General features: G+C 42.2%; 1 protein-coding gene and 2 pseudogenes across 6 annotated transcripts in view; all 3 read right to left on the bottom strand.

Moving 5' to 3' along the window:
• Nucleotides 1–18,653, bottom strand: part of LOC103885453 (protocadherin alpha-C2) — a 216,067-nt gene that overhangs the window by 162,621 nt on the left and 34,793 nt on the right. Inside the window, exon 1 of one of the 5 annotated variants that reach the window (XM_017959963.3) lies at nucleotides 13,881–18,488. The exons of 3 other annotated variants lie outside the window; for them this stretch is intronic. In XM_017959963.3, coding sequence (XP_017815452.2) covers nucleotides 13,881–16,232 — 2,352 coding nt within the window. In that variant the 5' untranslated portion in view covers nucleotides 16,233–18,488. Of the gene's footprint in view, nucleotides 1–13,880; nucleotides 18,489–18,653 lie in introns of those variants that run through there. One more of the 5 variants, XM_017959961.3, reaches the window with a different exon arrangement.
• LOC116274961 lies at nucleotides 1,302–6,505 on the bottom strand (annotated as a pseudogene).
• Nucleotides 7,591–12,458, bottom strand: LOC116275020 (annotated as a pseudogene). Its single transcript, XR_004183952.1, has 4 exons — nucleotides 9,096–12,458; nucleotides 8,924–8,961; nucleotides 8,525–8,883; nucleotides 7,591–8,465 (listed from the first exon to the last, which is right to left on the bottom strand). The product of XR_004183952.1 is annotated as a protocadherin alpha-6-like (transcript).

Genomic DNA, 18,653 nt, shown 5'->3' with positions numbered 1-18,653 from the left:
AACTCTGTCAAAAAAAAAAAAAAAATACATAATTTAAAGTGGAAAAACAAACAAAAAGTGCAGAAGGGTAGGTTTCTACTGTAATCACTTCTTTTTTTAAAAAAAGGAAGATGAAAGGCAGGCTGGGTGTGGTTGCTCATGTCTGTAATCCCAACACCTTGGGAGGCCAAGGTAGGAGGATCACTTGAAGCCAGGAGTTCAAGACCAGCCTGGGAAACAAGACGCCACTCTGTCTCTACAAAAATAAAACAAAATTAGCTGGGTGCAATGACATTCAGACTGTATTTCCAGCTACTCCAGAGGCTGAGACGGGAGGATCCTGTGAGCCCAGGACTGCAGTGATCCTACCACTGCATTTCAGCAGCCTAGGTGATGGAGTGAGATCGTTGTCTCAAAAGAAGAAAAAAGAAAAGAAAAGGAAAAGAAAGAAAAGGAAAGAAAGAAGGAAGGAAGGGAGGGAGGGAAGGAAGGAAGGAAGGGGCAAATTCTAAAATACATATATAGGTAATTTACAATTTGGTGATTGTAAATACACACACATATATATATAATTTGGCAATAATAATCTTGGAATATACAAAAAAAAAACTAAAACCGCTTCAGAAATTCGAAAAGGTAAAGTGAATGGTTTGGAGTTGGAGGAGACAACGAGATTTTTTACTATGTACTAGATTTCCCTCTTTGAAATTTTCAATGTGAATATATTTCTTATACAGACAAGGAACAAAATAAAAAATACTATTGAACTGCTATTTAAACTATTTTTAAATTGTTCATACTGATTCATCAAGAACATGGCAAATACATTTCAACAAAGTAAGTGAAAAAGAAGTCCGTACTACACAAATATGATAAAAAGAAGATACATCGATATAAAAGAAATGTTTAAAATTCAGGTTCTAAATATAAAAAGGCAAAATTGAACAGATGATTTTGACACATATATTTTATAAAATGAGGACAATACATAGAATAAAATATTAGGTAAAATAGATATATTGAAATTTGTTTATTATAGCATTTATAAGTATTATCAAAATATGGAAATGTAAATACTTGATTTTGTAAATACACTATAGAAGAAAGGTGAATCCATTGATCCAGTTAGCAAAGTCTTTCTCCAAAAATAGAGAGTAGCCAACATAAACCATAGATTTTGATCTACAGTATTACGTATCCCAAAAGTGTATATTAAAAGTACTTCCAAATAATTAGTGCAAATACAACATAACACTAAAAAGTAATAATTAAATTTAAGGAGACAAATTGAACTAATTATTTTTAAAGTGTTGAAAGCAAGATTATTTACGACTCACATTGTCTGAAGAGGAGGGACCCTGAGGAAGGCTGGGACTGAAGGCCATGAGGTCTGTCTTGGGTGGGCCCTCCCCAGAGCACACCCTCTGCCGCCTCCGCTGGGAGAATGACCAGCTCCCCACTGCACTGGAGCACACCAGAGTGGGCTTTACCAGACCACATGCACCCTCGGAGGACGGCGCTGAGCACCGCAACGCCGTGTACAGCAGCAGGGTAAGCACCAACAGACTGGACACGGAGCAGATGGCGATGATCAGGTACACGTTGACATCCATCAGTGCCACCTCTGGGCCTGCAATGCCCACCGACGCCCGCGACGATGCCTTTGGCGCCTGGGCGCTTTCCACCAGCGACACCAGCACGGTGGCTGTGGCTGTCAGCGAGGGCTCTCCATGGTCCTTCACCAGCACCAGAAGGCGGTGGCGCGGTGCGTCCATCTCATCTAGGGCTCGGGTAGTGCTGATCTCGCCAGTGTACAGCCCCACGCGGAACGGGATGCGCGAACTGGCGGCGACAGGTTGAAATTCGTACGAAAGCCACGCGTTGTAGCCTGAGTCAGCGTCAACTGCACGTACCTTCGCCACAACATGGCCCGCGCCCACAGACCGCGGCACAAGCTCGCTCACAGCGCCACCAATGCCACCCACCCGAGGCGCCAGCAGCACCGGCGCGTTGTCGTTCTCGTCCAGCACGAACACCTGCAGCGTCGCGTTGCTGCTCAGAGACGGCACGCCCGCGTCGCGCGCGCTCACCTGGAACTGCAGCAGCTCCAGCTCCTCGTGGTCTAGCGGCTGCAGTGCGTACACCTTGCCGCTCTCTGCGTGCACCGACACGTAGCTCGACAGCGCGCGCTCGCCCACCCGCCGCTCCACCAGCGAGTAGGACACCAGCGCGTTCTCCTGCGCGTCCGCGTCCCCTGCCGACACAGTGAAGATGTGGCAGCCCGGTGGGTTGTTCTCCTTCACGAACACCGTGTACTCGGACTGTGTGAACGCCGGCGCGTTGTCGTTCACGTCCGCCACCTCCACAGACACGCTGGCCGTGGCCCACAGTGAAGGCGAGCCCCCGTCCCGCGCAGTCACCACCAGCTCATAGGCCGACACGCTCTCGCGGTCCAGGACGCTGTCCAGCACCAATGAATAGTAATTCTTGAAGGTGGACACCAACTTGAAGGGGACGTGGGGCGTCAGGGAGCAGGTAACCTGTCCATTGACTCCAAAATCTCGGTCAAACACGCTAATCAAAGTGATGACTGTACCTGGCTGGGCATCCTCTGAAATAGGGAGAGACAGGGAAGTGAGAGTCAACTGTGGAGCATTGTCATTTACATCCACAACTTCCACAAGAACTGTACAATGACCAGCCAGTGGTGGGAAGCCTTTACTCCACAGCCTCTACTGGGATCTTGTGTGCTTCTACTTTCAAAATCCATGTCCTATCACTGTGATTGCCTCCCACTTACTGGGTCCATGTGGAACTTGGATTTTATATCTGGAGAACATCACTGAGAAGGAGTAAATAATATCCCCATTCAAGCCTTCGCTCTAAATCTGAGTATTGGGGTGAATCTCACCAGCGTTCCTGGCTGTGAAGCGTTTTCTGGTAATTTCACCGGTGATAGAGGGGGTTCTTTGGCTCTAACACTGGGGCATTGTCATTGACGCCCAGTATTGTGGGATGAGTAACTGAATCGTGCCACAAGTCTGTGGCTTGCCTCATCGGGTGGTCATGGAGTACAAATGAAGTCTGGAGTTTCTTCTCTGTCCAAAGGCTCGTAATGCTTCCAAGAGGTTTTGCACCTGCTGGCTGCTGGTTGGCACGTCCAGGGAGAAATACTCATTGGGGCTCAGTCTGTAAGTGAGCAAGGCGTTTCTCCCCGACATCTGCATCGGACGCGCTCCTCTAGTGGAAACCGAGGAGTCAAGCTGCCTGATTCAGCGATGAACAGGCCTTTGTGTCGCTTGGGAACAATGGAGGGCTTGTCGCGCACGTCCTTCACCTCCACGTCCACATGGAAACCTGCAGCGGTCTGTCCATGACCCAGGTGGAGCTGTACCCGGCGCCCGCCTCTCACACAGTCTGCCCATCCGAGAATTCACAAACAAAAATGCTATCTCCTGCAGATTTCCATCTCCCAGAAGGTCCCCACACCTGCGTACTCACCCCCACTTCTCTCGGAACAGGCCAAGTACCCCTAGCTCCCGGGCCAGCTCCAGCCCCAGGTCCAGCTGAGCGCCCAATGGCGGTGCCGTAGGTTTAGCCTCCTCGGGGACCGAGTAGTGGAGCTGGCCTCTCCCCGCCTCCCAAGCAGCTAGAATTGTAATAAACAGCAGTAGATGTCGGCGCCCTGGGTCGTATCCACTCCAGCACACCATTTCAGATTATTGGCGTTTTATTTTTCTAGTCAGCAAAACCTGCCTCCGAATTTATAGGAATGTTTTTATCCCTTCATTTCAATCTCGATGTGTGGCCATTGTTGTGCATCTGAAGAGTGAAAGAGAGTGGAGCGTCTTTCCAGTGCGAACAGGAATGACTTCCTTTTGTTGATTATGAAAGAATTTGCGGTAAAGAGCGACATCATGTGGCCCAAATGGTAAGTAAGAATTACAAACTATTAATCGGTTGAAAAGTTTTATTTCAAACTCTGAATTTTTTTCTTCATTGTTGTTAAAGGTTAAAATAGCATTTCTCATGCTTGTTAGAAGCATTCTTAGGCGACTGATGGCTTTTGAATACTTAGTGTGAACATAATTGTAGCTTCCTCATGCCTTAGAAAAACTTTTTTTCACATAGTTTTAAATAAAGACAGAAACCTAAGTGACAACATGAATCTAAACAACTGCAAGTTTAAATTCCTTTGATCTGGATCCCAGGAAACTTCATATTCTTGATTCAGTACCCCTTGTTAAGAAAAATCCTGTACTCTTTTAGGGACCCAGGATCTCAAGAATCTACTGATTGATGAAAGAGAAACTTAGGGGTGTGTGTGTGTGTGTGTGTGTGTGTGTGTGTGTGTGTGTGTGTGTGTTTTCTTTTTAGGAGGCAAGAAACATTAGCACCTATCTAGACACTTTTCTTGGGAAAACAAAATAAGAGAAGGTTTGGGGAATCTTTGAAGGGGAAGAATTTGTATCATGTGAACTTTCTGAGGAGGAAGTATTCTGAATTTTTTGCTTTAGCAGAATCTAAATATACTGTTTCAGGAGTTCATGATTTTATATTTGTTTCCTCATTCTATCCTTTCAAACACTTGTGTGTTATGATATTTGCCTATTTATACAATCTCAAATATTATTTGTATTATTTCTTTTATAATATAAGTTTATTTTATTAGATAAATTTCAGTGCTCAGCCATCTCACATAAAGCAGCCCCTTGATCAAGTCTTGAGTTATTTCATCCTTTTTGGATCTACCTTACTGTGTTAGTTTTCTTGAATGTTTCACTCCAATGTTCCCAACGGCAATGTAAAATAATTATGTCTGTATCCAGATGTTTTCCTAAATAAGTTTTCATAATTGCTGCTTTCCTGGAGTATTGCAGTGGCTTCTTATTGTGTAACCTGTCCATTCCTATTTCATTCTCCTTCATTTAATCCTTGCAGTCATTTTCCTAAACACTTTTGATTCCCATTGCTTCACACTTTTTGACAGCTTTCAAACGACTTTTGAAGAGTGTCAAAATTACTTGTCTAGTACTCAAAGTTACCCAAAAGGTTTTTCTCATATTACTTTTCTTGCTTTATATCACAGTCTGTCTTATAGGAACCATGTGCTTTACCCAAAGTTGACTATTCCTTATTTCTAGGTACATTTGGAATTTTCCGTGTACTCACTTAAGTTACTCTCTTCTCAAGAATACCTATTAGTCTCCATATTCTCCCAGGAAAAACTCTTTCCATTTTATAACCAGTAAAACATCATGACTCTTCAAGGACTCCTTCAACAAGGGAAAAAGGCAAATACTTTTTTTCTATTCCAATAACACTGTGAAGTACCTTTCTAGCACCTCTTACAATATTCTTCCTTTTACTATCATCATATTTATGTAGGATATTTATCTTTATTTATCTATGAAATTTGAAGCCAGGGACTGGGTGTTGTTAATTCGATGATTCTCAGCAGGCACAGTGTGATACTCTTAAAGATCCCCCTAGAAACTCTTAAAAAAACATTTACTCACTAGCAACGCTGCAGTTCTCTACTTCCTAAGAAAGTATGCTGTTTTGAGATTGTTAGATATCATTATCTACACAAATGGTGATCTTCGGTATAATCAGAGACAATTCCATAACTCTTAAGTATGTAGAGGTAGTTTTTTAAATTTTGGTGCAATATCAATTATATGCTTAAAAATTATCATGTACTTCTTTTAGAAAACAGAAAATACTACTAATGGTTTCTGCCATTTCAAGAATGGAAAATGCTCACATTAGGGAACACAAACCTCAACTCAGTCCTCTGATGGCCCTTAAGCAACTTTTAAATGTGGGCAAATACACCATTCAGGCTTAACATAGTCTAATATTTCCTGGGAACGTGGACAACACAAAAAGTCAAAACCACCTTCAGGAAATCACTGAGGACTCAGCAGTTTAAATGTCTTTTGAATTCATAAAACTTTTCCACTGTCCAAGTCTTAATTCAATTTTCAACTTTGAAACACACATTTTAAATTACTTTTGATGTGGAACATGGCATTTAAAATGTTAGAGACATCTCGGATTAATTTGGTAATTATGGCCTCACTATGAATAACAAAAACTCAATCTTTACATAAAATGAAAACAATATGGAATCCATAATGAGAGCTTCCTAACATACAATGACATAAAGTTTTTATTTTCCTCTTTGGAAAACTAGTAGCAAATTTTATCAAGCACTTACTATTTGGCAAACACAGCTATAAGCACCTTACAGTATCAACTTACTAAAGCTTTATGAAAATTCTATCATTGAAACTAGTGTTTATCACTCCAGCTTTACAGAAGAAACTGAAATGGAGGTGAAACAATCCATCCACAAAACAAAATTGGTAGCAATGAAGTTTAGGCAAGGTAGGATAGCAACAAAAGTCACACCTAATCACTACTTTTTGCTGCTTTTCATTTAAAGAAATAATGAATAGCCAAGCATAGTGACTCACACCTATAATCTTAGTACTCTGGGAGGCCAAGGTGGGCAGATCACTTGCAACTAGTAGTTTGAGACCAGGCTAGGCAACATGGAGAAACCCCATCTCTACAAAAAAAAAAAAAAAAAAAAAGTCGGTGGGCATGGTGGTGCTCGCGTGTAGTCCCCGCTACTCCAGTGGCTGAGGTGAGAGAATCACTTGAGCCCAGGAACTCGAGGGTGCAGTGAGCCATTATTGCACCACTGTACTCCAGCCTGGGTGACAGAGCAAGATCCTGTCACACACACACACACAGAAAATAGTGAATAGTTTAAATTACTGTGTAGAAACAGTGAAAACATTAAAACAAAAAATAGATTTAGACTCCATGAAGAGAAGACCATCAAATGAAATTGAAACAGAAATAAGAGAGCTGCAATGCCAGAGGAATGCAGTTTTCATATAAATTTACTTGATCACAAGGTCCAAAATCTCTTGAATCACTATTTTTCCAGTATTTAGATCAGTAGTAAGTAAATCAACCATAACAACCAGAAGTATTCAGGCTGATAATTATTGTTTTTGTCCTTTATTCCTCAATGGTTTAAAAGGGGGACAATAAATAAACACTATTGTCTCCTGGAATCACAAGTCTGAAAGGGAACCACAGATAAAAAGTATGATGATCAGAGTTCTTACACAAAATGGATAAAATCAAAGTGTTAACTTAATAAAAGTCTCAGCAGAAAAACATTGAAATGGAAAGTGTAAAAGCATAAGTGATACAGTGGTGCTCAAATATCAATATATGATCAAAACAGAGTATATGTAAAAAAAAATTTCCTACAGCTCAAAGGCAAACAAATGAAAATCCTATATAATTAATCAGAAAAACATGCTACTAAGAATCTGAATTACAATGCAACAGAAAACGACATGTCCCAGAATATTTTGGTTTGAAGACAAAAATTCTGAGGTGCAGATTGTGGACAATTATTTCTAATTCCACTTAAATTACAAATATTAGAGAAGCAAAGAGATTATAATAAGAAACAGAATAAAATGAAAATACGTAAATTTTGTAAAATTAATTAAAATTAAAAACAGAAATATAGAAAACAAATCTGCGGAAAAATTATGAATTTAAAATAAAAATTAACTATTATGAAAATTCACTTACTTTGGCATCATGATCTTCATTTAAAGCCTGATTCTCCGCCCTACCCATAACAGGACAAGGTGAAAGGCTGGGGCTGAAGGCCATGAGATCCATCTTGGGTGGGCCCTCCCCAGAGCACACCCTCTGCCGCCTCTGCTGCGAGTATGACCAGCTCCCCACCGCGCTGGAGCACACCAGCATGGACTTGCCCGCCGTGCACGCGCCCTCGGCGGGCGGCGCCGAGCACCGCAGCGCGGTGTACAGCAGTAGCGTGAGGACCAGCAGGCTGGATACCGCACAGATGGCGATGATCAGGTACACGTTGACATTCACCAGCGCCGCCTCTGGGCCCGCGGCGCCCACCGACATCCGCGATGACGCTTTTGGAGCCTGGCCATTCTCCACCAGCGACACCAGCACCGTGGCCGTGGCCGTCAGCGCCGGCTCACCGTGGTCTTTCACCAGCACCAGCAGCCGGTGGCGCGGAGAGTCTGCTTCGTCCAGGACACGAGTCGTGCTGATCTCGCCCGTGTACAGCCCCACGCGAAACGGGAAGCGAGCGCTGCTTGCCACTGGCTGCAGCTCATACGAAAGCCACGCGTTGTAGCCCGAGTCGGCGTCCACTCTTGGCGCTTGCTGCATCACCACGCCAGCCCACATCCACCGGCGGCAACGGCTGGCTCACTGCCACCAGTGCCACCCACGAGGCGCCAGCAGCACCAGAAGCGTTGTGCGTTCTCGTCCAGCACGAATACCTGCAGCGTCCACATTGCTGCCCAGGGCGGCTTACGCCAGCGTAGCGCTCACCTGGAACTGCTGTAACTCCTGGCTCCTCATGGTCCGGCTGGCTGCGCATTTTACCTGCCGCTCAGCGTGCGCTTTCGACATTAGCTTTCACGACAGCCAGCTAATGCCGCCGCTCCCGCCAGAGTAGGACACCAGCAGCACGTTCTCCCCTCGCGGCGATCCGCGTCCCGCTTACCGAACACCGTGAAGATGTAATGGCAGCCAGGCGGATTGTTCTCCTTCACGGCGAATACCGTATCGCTCCCGGACTGCGTGACGGCTAAGTGGCGTTAATGGATTCACGTCGACCCACCTCCACGGACACGCTGGCGTGGCCCTGGCGGCCCCTGTCCCTTGCGGTCACCACCAGCTCGCAGGCTGACCGCGTTCACAAGTCCAGGGGCTGTCCATGCTCAGCGAGTAGTAATTCTTGAAGGTGGACACCAGCAGACGGGACATGGGGGCGTCAGGGCAGGTTACCCGTTGACACCTGAGTCAAGGTCGTTCACGCTAGTGGGGCGATGGCAATTACCGAATTGAGCGTCTTCACATTACCCAGGCAAGGGATAAGAAGGAAGTCAATGTTATCTCAGGGCGTTATCATTTTTATCAAAATTCTCACTAAAAGCGGTGCAATGACCGCCATGGGAGGATGACTTTGTCCCGTTCGTCCAGCCTTGCGGATTTTTGTATAAATTTACTTATTCCAAAATCAGAATTACCCCGGAAATCCTTTCTTCTCCTGTATTTCGATCTATGCTAAAGTGGTCAATAACCATGGCTGCAACAAGGCTATTAAAAGAGTATGAAATGGCCCCATTCGCTCCTTCATCCCGATCAGAAGCATTCAGTCTGATAACTGTTGTTCCGTTGTCTGCGTTTTCGAATATTCTTACTTCGTATTCAGACTGTTCGAAAGTGGGAGCATTATCATTCACATTCAGCACTGTGACCAGCAAGTGAACAGTGCCTGGCATTCAGGGACACCGCCATCTGTGGCTGTCAGGAATAAGTTGTGTGCAGGAGCATCCTCTCTGTCCAAGGATTTCCTTAATATGAGCCCAATTTGTTTATTGTCATCCCTGTTTATTTTCACATCTAGCCCAAAGTATTCGCTAGAACTGAGTTTATAGGTTAAGACGGAATTTGAGCCCACATCTGCATCTGACGCGCCCTCCAGTGGAAACACAGAATCTGGCAGCCTAGATTCGTAAATCAGCACTCTTTGTTCCTCTACCGGGAACAAGGGCGGGTTGTCGTTAATGTCCCTCACCTCTACGTCCACATGGAAAACCTGCAGCGGCCTGTCCACGATCACCTCCAGGTGGATGCTGCACTCAGCGCTCCTCCCGCACAGCTCCTCGCGGTCTATCCGAGAATTCACAAACAAAATGCCATTCTGCAGATTTACCTCCAGAAGGTCCTCGTGGTTTTTGGAGGCCATCCTGAACAGGCGCGGCACCAGCTCCGCCAGCTCCAGCCCCAGATCCTGCGCGATGCGGCCCACGAAGGTGCCGTGTTTGGCCTCCTCCGGGACGGAGTAGTGGAGCTGGCCGCTCCCCACCTTCCAGGCTGCGAGGAGCAGAAACAGGAGGAGCAGACATTGCTTTCCCAATCTGTCTTCCAGGGTAAACACCATGTCAAATACCTCTTGTTTTATTTCCATTAGAAGATCTTCCGCATAAAGATAAAATACTGTAAGTTCCGGAATTTATTAATCCAATTCTTCTGCGTCCGCCATCATTCAACAGTCAGGGAATGATGCAGTAATAGAAGAAATTTGAATGGTGGCTAGCTATAACTTCATGGTAGACAGCGACATCATGCGGCTCCAAAAGGTAAGAAATTAATTCACATAACAGTGCTATACTATATATTTTTTAAATGTTATCTTCTTCTCTCTACTTTTATAGTAAATCCTCCTCACGTTTGTAATTTGCACAGGCAGTGGTATCTTAGTACCCTTAGAGTAAGGGATCTAATTATTCACAGCTAAACAATTTTTCTACCAGTATTTGCAACATTAGTATTAGCCAGTTTAGCAAATTTAAGTGTTTACGAAACTACTCTTTAAATCAGAAATGTAAACTATTCTACAAACTTTTAGAAAAGAAACTTACCCACATATGTCTGTCATAGGACATGCTATTATATAGTGCTCTAGGGAAAAATGTAACTTAAAATCATCAAATTTTGGTTGAATTTGTAAAGCTTTATGGATTGTTGAAGTCCATGCTTTCTTTGTTCAACAAATACCAGACGCTCTTAAGGTTCTTTTGTGTAATGATGGAAGATAAAATTCTAGAGCATATTCTTTATCGCATTTAATTTATCTGCAGCTTATATTAGGATTCGCGCTTAAAATATTCTTTTCATATACTTTACCACTTCAATTCTAGTGGAATTTCTACCCATTGTGCTTTGCTGTTTTTGATTCTACAGCTGTCCTTAAATGATCTCATTCTTTTCTCTCAACTTCAACCCTGTCCTATATCCTTTCCTTTAATTGTTCTCACTCACTTCCAAGTTTTGAATAAGACTTTTATTGAGGTACTTACAAATCCATATCTTCATCCCTTCTTTCTATGTTTCTAATTGTCATTTTCACCTATACATGCTGACTCCTAGAAAACAACTTGTTAAATATCAAAGCATGACCAATTATTAATAATCCCCAAATTCAAATTTTCAAATTCATATTTTTAATAACATGAGTATTTCCCATGTCACTTATATTACTTTTTAAATTACTCCTTTTCCCTGGCTTGCCTTCTTCCACATCCACCTAAGTCCATCTGTCTTTCACATGTTATCATATTTATCTTTATGAGTACAGCTTTCATTGAATTTTACTAAACCTAGAAATTCCAAGACATTTTAGAAACTTCTAGTAACCTAATATGTAATCACATATTAGGTGATCAACTTTTTGAAGGTTATTTTCAATTACTCTCCAACATGAATCTTATTTTTCTGACAATACAGACCACTTGCTCTTCCTCTTTCCCAATACCGTGTTTGTTTTAGCTGGATTTTTAAATTACATCTACATTTACCTGCAAAAATGTTACCCTCACATAAAAGTCAAGGCCAAATATCAACTTCACCCTTAATTTAATTTAACCTTAATGTTATCTATTGGAAGTGATTGAACCCCTCCTTGAAAGAAAATTAGAGTCACCAATAAGACTTTTCAAATTACATGATCATCTTCACCTTACTCCGAAATTCTGATATACAGTAAAATGCCTCACAGATTATTGTAACACAAAAGCCTTTTCTTCCGTGTGAAATTCTATCTTAAAATAATTAACCTGGATCTATTAAGTAGTTCTTATCACTGACTTTCTATTGCAGTTATTTTGGGCAAACAAAGGGTTCAATTTCCTAACCAAAAACAATCCCCAAAACAAGAGGTTTCTATAAAAAAGATAAACTGCACAAGATATATATAAAGACTTGATATGTAAAGAGATATATAAATAGTTTATATCACAGAATAAGATAACTTGATTTTTAAAAATTTGACCGTGGTTAACTGTAGATTTACAGAGTGATAAAAACTATTTCTCAATTTCTAGGACTTCCTCAGAGTAGCTCAGGATATTAGGAATATATAAATAGCATCATAGAAGGGTATTTATAAAATTAAATGCATATGAGAATAAAAGAAACAGACAAAGCAACAGAAAGAGGGAATTCACATTTTATCATGTAAAGTGTAGACTAGTTATTACCTATAAACCCACACTTTTCCCCTCAAAAGAGTAGAAAAACGGTTCTCATTATTTCAGATGGAGAGGACACTTGTCTAGAGTAGTCTCAAACATACAGCTTTAACAAACAACTCTTTGTAAACAACTCAAGAGGGCAGTTTGTATCATGGTATATATTTTTTTTAATCTAAAAATGAAAAGTAACAACAAGCAGTAAAATTTCCCAACCAAAATATAGCAGAATTTGCACAACTGAGGGGGTTCACAATTACTTCTCATCAATATAATAATTTAGGCTGGGCATGATGGCTCATGCCTGCAATCTCAGCACTTTGGGAGGCCGAGGTGGGTGAATCACCTGAGATTAGGAGTTCAAGACCACCCTGACCAACGTGGTGAAACCCCATCTCTAGTAAATACAAAAAATTAGCCGGGTGTGGTGGCACATGCCTGCAATCCCAGCTACTTGGGAAGATAAGGCAGGTGAATTGCTTGAATCTGGGAGGCTGAGATTGCACCATTGCACTCGTTTGGGCAACAAAAGGAAAATCCTGTCTCAAAATATCTAATATATATTAGATATATAATTTATAAATTGAAAAATATGCAAGTTTCCAGAAAATTAAATCATTGTTCTACTAAATGTTAATGTTAAGATAAGGGAAAAATAACCGATCGTATTTCTACACAATGGAACACCATAGATCCAAATAAAAGAAAAACAAATCTACTTCAGTAATGATAATTCATGATCATCAAGATATATTAGTAAATGAAAAAAGCAAGATTAAAATCAATACTCATATGTTTTTTAAGGGGGTAGGGAAGTTTATTAGCATATGATAAAAATCTCTAGAAGGATACCCAAGAATGTTTTGATTCATGAAGGAGGTGAAAGGGAAAATTTCACTGTCTTCTTTTGCACCTTTAGAACAGTAAACTATGTATATGTGTTTCCTATTCAAAAGATCAATAAAATGAAAAATGTAATTTTTAAATTACAGTTATCAAATTCATCATGGGTATACAGGTGAACTGCTTAGGCAAAGTTGAAATAAACCATATACTGCAAAGATATAATTGAAAACAGAAACTAAATTAGTGTAATAAAATAATAATTTAAATTCAACAGAAACAAAAAGGTAAAATTGGAAGGGTGGTGTTAAAACATTTTTATAGGCCAGGCACTCTTGCTCAATCCTGTAATCTTAGTACTTCGGGAGGCTGAGATGGGAGCATGGCTTCTAACTAGGAGTTCAAGAACAGCCTGGGCAAAGTAGCAAGACCCCTATCTCTAGAGAAAAAAAAAAACTTTAATTAGCATGTGCATGTAGTCCAGCTACTTGGGTGGCTGAGATGGGAGGATCACTTGAGCCCACGAGTTTCAGGCTTCAGTGAGCTATGATCAGGCCACTGCAGACTGAGCAATAAAGGGTCTTTAAAAAATAATAATGAAATAAAATAAATTTTCATGGAGTCATAAACTGAGACTTTGAGAATGACTCCAAACTATGTCTTACAATTATTATCCTACATTTTTAGAGATGCGAAATTCAAATGCTAATATAAAATATAATTTTAAAAATACTTAATATCACAGAAAGTTGGTGAATCTATTACCCTAACAGAAAAACATCATAAAAAGCACATAGTACATGAATTAGTGCAATAATTGTGTACTACAATATTTATGTACTAGGGCGTAATTTAAAAAAAAAAAACTGGGTGAATGTGACACTTAATATTTAAAAATTGGGAGGGAAAGTTGGATGTTAATATCAGAAAACTCACGTTGTCTGCAGAGGCGGGACCCTGAGGAAGGCTTGGACTGAAAGCCATGAGGTCCGTCTTGGGTGGGGCTTCTCCAGAGCACACCCTCTCCCTCCTCTGCTGTGAGCAGGACCAGCTCCCCACCGCGCTGGAGCACACCAGAGTGGGATTGCCCCGCGTGCACACGACCTCGGTGGGCGGCGCCGAGCACCGCAGCGCGGTGTACAGCAGCAGCGTGAGCACCAACAGGCTGGACACCGCACAGATGGCGATTATCAGGTACACGTTGACATCCACCAGGGCAGCCTCGGGACCCACAGCGCCCGCCGACGCCCGCGATGAGGCCTTCGGCGCCTGGCCACTTTCCACCAGCGACACCAGTACTGTGGCTGTGGCTGTCAGCGCGGGCTCTCCATGGTCCTTCACCAGCACCAGAAGGCGGTGGCGCGGTGCTTCGGTCTCATCCAGAGAGCGTGTTGTGCTGATCTCGCCTGTGTACAGCCCCACGCGGAACGGGATGCGCGCACTGCCAGGCTCTGGCTGCAGCTCATACGAAAGCCACGCGTTGTAGCCTGAGTCGGGGTCCACTGCGCGCACCTTCGCCACCACTTGGCCCGCACCCACCGACCGCGGCACCAGCTCGCTCACTGCGCCGCCGGTGCCACCCACTCGAGGCGCCAGCAGGGCCGGCGCGTTGTCGTTCTCGTCCAGCACGAACACCTGCAGCGTCACATTGCTGCCCAGAGGCGGCACGCCCGCGTCGCGCGCGCTCACCTGGAACTGCAGCAGCTCCAGCTCCTCGTGGTCCAGCGGCTGCAGCACGTACACCTTGCCGCTCTGCGCGTGCACCGACACGTAGCTCGACAGCGCGCGCTCGCCCACCCGCCGCTCCACCAGCGAGTAGGACACCAGCGCGTTCTCCTGCGCGTCCGCGTCCCGCGCAGACACCGTGAAGATGTGGCAGCCCGGCGGGTTGTTCTCCTTCACGAACACGGTATACTCGGACTGCGCGAACGCTGGCGCGTTGTCGTTCACGTCGGCCACCTCCACAGACACGCTGGCCGTGGCCCACAGCGAAGGCGAGCCCCCGTCCCGCGCGGTCACCACCAGCTCATAGGCCGACACGCTCTCGCGGTCCAGGGCGCTGTCCAGCACCAACGAGTAGTAATTCTTGAAGGTGGACACCAGCTTGAAGGGGACGTGGGGCATTAGTGAGCAGGTCACCTGCCCGTTAGCACCTGAGTCACGGTCAGACACGGTGATCAGCGCAATGACCGTGCTGACTGGAGCGTCCTCTTTCACAGGCAGGAAAAGGGAGGTTATGGCCATCTCTGGGGTATTATCATTCACATCCAGGAGTTTCACTACTACTTTACAGTGTCCTGTTAATGGGAATGCACTTTTATCCATGGCATCAATATTAATTTCATATGAGTTACAGACTTCATAATCCAGTTCCCCCTTAACTTTTATTTCACCAGTATTAGAATTAATTATAAATTTGGACTTTACATCGTCAAGAACAAGATTACTAAAGAAATACCCTATGTCTTTATTGATGCCCTCATCTGCATCTGAGGCGTTCAGTTTAATAACTAATGTCCCACTCGGTGCATTTTCCAACAATCTGACATTATAAATGGATTTATCAAATTCTGGGGCGTTATCATTAGCATCCAATACATTGATCAACAACTGAACTGTACCTGTTAGTTCGGGTTGTCCTCCATCAGTTGCAATCACTAATAAACGATGTTCTTGTGTTTCTTCTCTATCTAAGGATTTCCTCAAAACTAGCTCTAAAAAGTGCGTTTCTTCTTCATTTGTTTTAACATCTAAGTCAAAATATTCGTTAGGATTTAACCTGTATCTCAATTGTGCGTTTGCTCCGATATCCAAATCCGACGCGCCCTCTACCGGAAACCGCGAATCTGGCATTCTTGACTCTAAAATGAATAATCTTTGTTCTTGTCTGGGGAACCTGGGCGGATTGTCATTAATGTCCTTCACTGCCACCTCCACATGGAAAACCTGCAGCGGCCTGTCCACGATCACCTCCAGGTGGATGCTGCACTCCGCGCTCCGCCGGCACAGTTCCTCCCGGTCGATCCGAGAATTCACAAACAAAATGCCATTCTGCAGATTTACCTCCAGAAGGTCCCTGCGGCCCTTGGACGCCACCCGGAACAGGCGCGGCACCAGCTCCGCCAGCTCCAGCCCCAGGTCCTGCGCGATGCGGCCAACGAAGGTTCCGTGTTTGGCTTCCTCCGGGATCGAGTAGTGGAGCTGGCTGCTCCCTGCCTTCCAGTAGACGAGGAGAAGCCACAGCAGCAGGAGCCGGGATCCCGGACTTCCTCTCCGGGAATATACCATCTCAATCTCCTTCCGATTATCAGCTCTCTATTGCATCACCACACAATGTATTTTGTAAATTCAATTCCCAATTACCTATATATTTTTATATTATCACCTTTTTGAGCTTCTTGGCAGAGCCAAAAATGGAAGGTTCTTTTCCTTTCTGTCTAAGGAAAATGTACTCACTGTACTCCTTTGAGGTTGGGAAGGGAGAAAAACCTTGCGGTGTCCAGCGACATCATGCGGATGAAAGGGTAAGTGTTTTACTTTGTTTTGCTTTCTTTAGCTTATATTCGTCAATATTTCTCAAGTATTCTCACTTTCAATGACATGATTCTTACCATTTTTTAAATCACTTATCTCTAGTCAAAATATATCATTAAACTGTGTCTTCAAATGCGTCAATATAAGTGCATCATTAAAATATTTACAGAAACATGCATCTAAAGTCATGGAAACCCAATCCTTACTAGAGAAGTTTGTATTGGTGTATTTTATATAGGCAGGAGTTTATGTATTTCCAAACTGATAAAAATAACTTTTAAGAGTTAAAGTTTTGACTTTTCTCATCTCTATTTAAACATATCTAATTAAAATTTTTGAGTTTTTCTGTATTAATCAATGGAATGTTTGTATGCTATCTCCGTGTTACTCATAAACCAAATTTTTATTCCAATTTCAGTGTTTAATAGTGACATTCTGTTTATGTTATTTTCAAAAACAACTGAAACTATTTTAATGGCATTCTCACCTGAGTTTCTTCTTGAAAGTCTAATTTTCAAATCGATGAAAACCTATTTCTTTATCTATAACACCTATCTACTTTTTATATTATCCCAAAAACTGTAATGGGGATATTTCAACTTTCTAGAAATCAAAAGCATAATAGAACAACTTTGGTAAACATCTTTGCACTATTTTCAAATTAGTAGCATCTAGATAGCATTTCTTCAAGTTGCTATTACTGATAAAGCAATTATTAAAAATTGTAAAATACATAGCTTTGCACTTACATAACAAGTCAAAATCCTAACATTTTCTATACGACATACTATTTCACAAAATGTTTAGGTTCCAGTAAATATAATCATGTTGAAAAGAATATCATTTTATTAACCAGGCTACCTTTATGTTAGTTTAATGACTTTTTAATCTCCCAAATCTTTACTGGATGGTATCATTTGAACACGACCTAGAAAATATAGTAAACACTTAATAAATACGGGCAAAAGAAACGTTGCCAAGTTTTCTATTGAAGAAATAGCTAACATTCTGCTTGTACATGTACTCCTTAAAATCCCTTAAATATTACAAAATATCCCTTACCTGTGAAGACAAGAGGGACCACGAGATCAGCAATTCTATTGTTGGATACTTATACATTTAAAATATAGCTTGATAAGAAAAACGAAATTACCAGAAAATGCAAAGTCAGTGGAAATTCACTTGATTTCTGGAATTCAAACTTGTAAAGAAATAAGATATTGTCACAGAACTGTTTCTGATACAATCTTTAAAGATGTATTTACCATTTCCCTTATAAGATTCTTACTATCTCTATTATCATGACTTTGCAGTAATACTTGGATCATTGAAACACAAATCAATTTCCAAGACTATTTGCCTAATAGTTGTCATACTGATAATTTTAAAATATTTTAATACGCAATGGTTAAAAACATAAGAAAATGATAATAAATGTTTAGAAAATAGCATTAGCTGACGTTAGCCACTTTCTACTATATAACAGTAAATAATGTAAAACTACAAGGCTATGGAATAAATTACAGTAGAATTTTATACAGAATACACAAATATAACCTTTGAAAAAAGTAAATATTAAGTATTTAAAAGGCAAATTAACAGTGTAGTATTAACAATGTGTACATTGTAATCTGCAGAGTATTATGGTAAATACTGAGTATTTTAAAAAATACACTCAATGGAGAAAAAGTAATCAACAATATCAGTTCACATGCTCTTCTCAGTCTGGAAAAAAAATCTCATGTACTTATATAGATATTTCAGGAGAAAACAAGACTCTTGACTTTGGATTCATTTTCATATCTGTTAAACTATATTTAATTATATTTACTTTTTGAATTATCACTCGCATATGTGCTACAGTGATCAACTCTTATCTTGAATATTCCTTTCTCAATAACTATAGATTATCTAAGCTCAATTTCATAGGAGACTTCATAGAAAATACTTTTTTTCCTATGGAAAAGAAAGTAGCTGGGACTACAGGCGCCCGCCCCCACACCCGGCTCCGTAGCCCAGGCTGGAGTGCAGCGGCGCGATATGGGCTCACTGCAAGCTCCGCCTCCCGGGTTCACGCCATTCTCCTGCCTCAGCCTCCGGGATAGCTGGGACTACAGGCGCCCGCCCCCACACCCAGCTAATTTTTGTAGTTTTAGTAGAGGCGGGGTTTCACCG

The sequence above is a fragment of the Papio anubis genome, chromosome 5 (genome assembly GCF_008728515.1).
Source record: "Papio anubis isolate 15944 chromosome 5, Panubis1.0, whole genome shotgun sequence".
Lineage (NCBI taxonomy): Eukaryota > Metazoa > Chordata > Mammalia > Primates > Cercopithecidae > Papio > Papio anubis.
The sequence above is the reverse complement of the archived record's forward strand: the minus strand, read 5'-3'. Positions and strand labels throughout refer to the sequence as shown.